General features: G+C 59.4%; 1 protein-coding gene across 1 annotated transcript in view; it reads left to right on the top strand.

Moving 5' to 3' along the window:
* AGAP3 (ArfGAP with GTPase domain, ankyrin repeat and PH domain 3) overlaps positions 1-2,734 on the top strand; it is a gene marked incomplete at both ends in the record, with an annotated part of 24,013 nt that overhangs the window by 6,078 nt on the left and 15,201 nt on the right. Inside the window, 2 exons of the mRNA XM_010142501.1 lie at positions 143-284; positions 1,920-2,054. Of these exons, the coding sequence (XP_010140803.1) occupies positions 143-284; positions 1,920-2,054 (277 nt within the window). The remainder of the gene's footprint in view (positions 1-142; positions 285-1,919; positions 2,055-2,734) is intronic.

Here is a 2,734-nt window from a genome sequence, read left to right as displayed (position 1 = left end):
GGCCTCCCCACGGTGCCAGGGAGCTTGGCTCAGCTGAGCCCAGCCTTGGTGCCCCACGCACCGGCTGTGTGGCTGCCCTTGCTCTGGACGCGGGGCTCTGGGACGCTTGTCTAGGTGGTAATGGCTGGCCTGTCTCTCCCAGTTTGCTGCCTGGGTCGACGCTGTGGTGTTTGTCTTCAGCCTGGAGGACGAGATCAGCTTCCAGACAGTCTACAACTACTACCTGCGGCTCTGCAGCTACCGGAACACAGCGGAGGTGCCGATGGTGCTGGTGGGCACGCAGGGTGAGAGCGGGCGGCCGGGCATCCTCCCTGGCTCAGTCAGGAGCACTGGTGACATGTCCTCACCGGTGGGAGAGCACGGGGTGCCAGCCCTGCGAGTGTCAGGGGACCCCATTCTGTGAGCCACGCATGGGACTGAGCAACGCTGCGGCCTCTGGTCTGGAGTGCTGAGGTGCTGAATTATTGCTTCTCAGCCCATCTCAGCTGGGCTGAGATGATGGCTTCGTGGAGCCACTTTCCTCCTGGAAATGCCCAGAGCTCCCAGTGTTGCCTGCCCTCCTGGTTCTGCCCGCGGCAGCTGGGCACCAGCACAGCTCTGGGCTGGGGTTTTCTGCTGGTGCTTTGCTCTTTGGCCTTGGGACAAGGTGCAGCAGGGTTTTGGGGGGATGGCAGAGGGGCTGTGGGAGAGAGCAGCCCTCGAGCGGGATTCCTGCCTGGCACAGCATGTGCCACAGGCAGTCTGGCCTCCAGAGCCTGGCTGCGGGTGCACAGGGGACAGGGAGGGACAACAATGAGGGGTTTGCTTCAGGTCCCTGAGCTCCACTCTCCACTCTCCCAAAACAAGAGTCTGCAGATGGTGGAGCGCAGGCAGGAGGGACCTGGTGCCGCAGAAGCTGTCTGGGTATGAGGGTGACAGTGGAGAGCAGGAGCAGGGGACGGAGGATGCGGGGGAAAAATGCCTTGGCAGGACCCAGGTCCTGAGCAGTGTGACCCATTCCTGGAGAAGAAGCAGCTCTGAGGCTGGGAGGACACGGTGACAGCGGTAGGGGAGTCACAGGGGTGTCTGCTCTGGTCCCCAAACTAAGAGTAGACCAAAGCTGTTAAACTTTGGCTGTTTAAAGGACCGGGTGATCGTGGTTCAGGACTGGGCACGTGCTCTTTAGGCTTAGGAGTGGGGAGGGCTGGCAGAGGGGTCGGTGATCGTTGTCCCATGGTTAGGTCCGGGCGAGGTCACAACCTTGGTACGGTCACGCTGCACAACCCACCGGAGCTTCAAGGAGGACTCGTGACAGCGCGAGACCCAGTTCTCCTTCGACTGCCCCGCGAGGGCTCATTTACAGCCCCTGCTTGTCCCCGGCATGTCTGCGAGGAGCGGATTCCTCTGGGGAAGGTTTTTCCAAAACACGCAAGCACTGGGCAGCCATCTGGGATACAGATTGATGTGCAAATGAAGCCTATTTTTAGCATGGTCCAGCGAGGCCTCCTCTGTGAGCGCATCCCAGCAGGGCCGTCCTTCCCCGTTCACCAGGGAGGATTTCTCCCCTTCCATTCTTTAATGTGTAGGGTATGGCCGTGAGACCCCAAACAACTGAGACTGGCAAATGCATTTTGTCCTGTGGCGGAGGCTGCCTTCAGCCACCCCTCCCACGGGTGTCTGCCCGCTGTGTCAGAACCCTCCGTGGTGGGTGGCTGGGAGGGTTCGATAAGGTTGATTTAAAAACCGATTCATTTAAAAAGGTTCATTTAACAAATCAATTTTTCTACAAACTTTGTTATCCAAGGCATTTGTGGAGAGAGGGTGTGCTTTGAAGGGGGGTATCTCGGCGGTGAAGGGAGGGAGGGAAGCCTGGCATGTGCCCTATGGGTAGGTATGACACAGGCACTTGCTTCTCACCCTCCTCTCCCTCTGGTTTCCAGATGCCATCAGCGCCACGAACCCCCGAGTCATTGATGATTCTCGGGCTCGGAAGCTTTCCAACGATTTGAAGCGCTGCACGTACTACGAGACCTGTGCCACCTACGGACTGAACGTGGAGAGAGTCTTCCAGGACGGTAACTGCAGCCGGTGGAGGGTATTGGGGTGAGGCAGGGCAGTGGGGCTGTCCTGCAGTGGCGTGATGCTGCCCAGGCCACCAGCTCTCGGTTAGGATGGTGAAGCCGGGGATGCTGGGCACATTCTCGTGTACTGTGCTGTCGCTTCACACACACAGACTGGTTCCAAGGAGCAGGACATGTGTGCGCCTGGAAGGATCCCAGTGCACGTGGAAGGAGTCCTGTGCGTGTGGCACATAGATGAGCAGCCCGCGGATGTATGGTGTGTAAGCCGGGGATTCTGGGCACATTCTCGTGTACCGTGCTGTCGCTTCACACACACAGACTGGTTCCAAGGAGCAGGACATGTGTGCGCCTGGAAGGATCCCAGTGCACGTGGAAGGAGTCCTGTGCGTGTGGCACATAGATGAGCCGCACGCGGATGTGCACAAGGGACCGCAGAGCACCGTACTCCTGCCATCCTGCAGCGGCTGGGCTCTGAGTTGCTGTGTGTCGCAGAGAGCAGAGGGGCTGCAAGGGACAGCTGTGTCCTGTGGTGGCCAGCACAGCAGTCTGAGAGCTGGCAGAGGACTCCTGAGGCTGTAGAGAGGGTTTGGTTGCCTTTCGTGGAGGAGAGGAGGACGCGCAGCAGAGCCTTTGGGTGATGGAGATGTGGAAGCAGTGACTGAACAGCTGGATGG

This window comes from Buceros rhinoceros, unplaced genomic scaffold, assembly GCF_000710305.1.
Source record: "Buceros rhinoceros silvestris isolate BGI_N320 unplaced genomic scaffold, ASM71030v1 scaffold24678, whole genome shotgun sequence".
In the NCBI taxonomy this organism is placed as follows: Eukaryota; Metazoa; Chordata; class Aves; order Bucerotiformes; family Bucerotidae; genus Buceros; species Buceros rhinoceros.
Note: the sequence above shows the minus strand (reverse complement) of the source record. Positions and strands in the feature narration are given on the sequence as shown.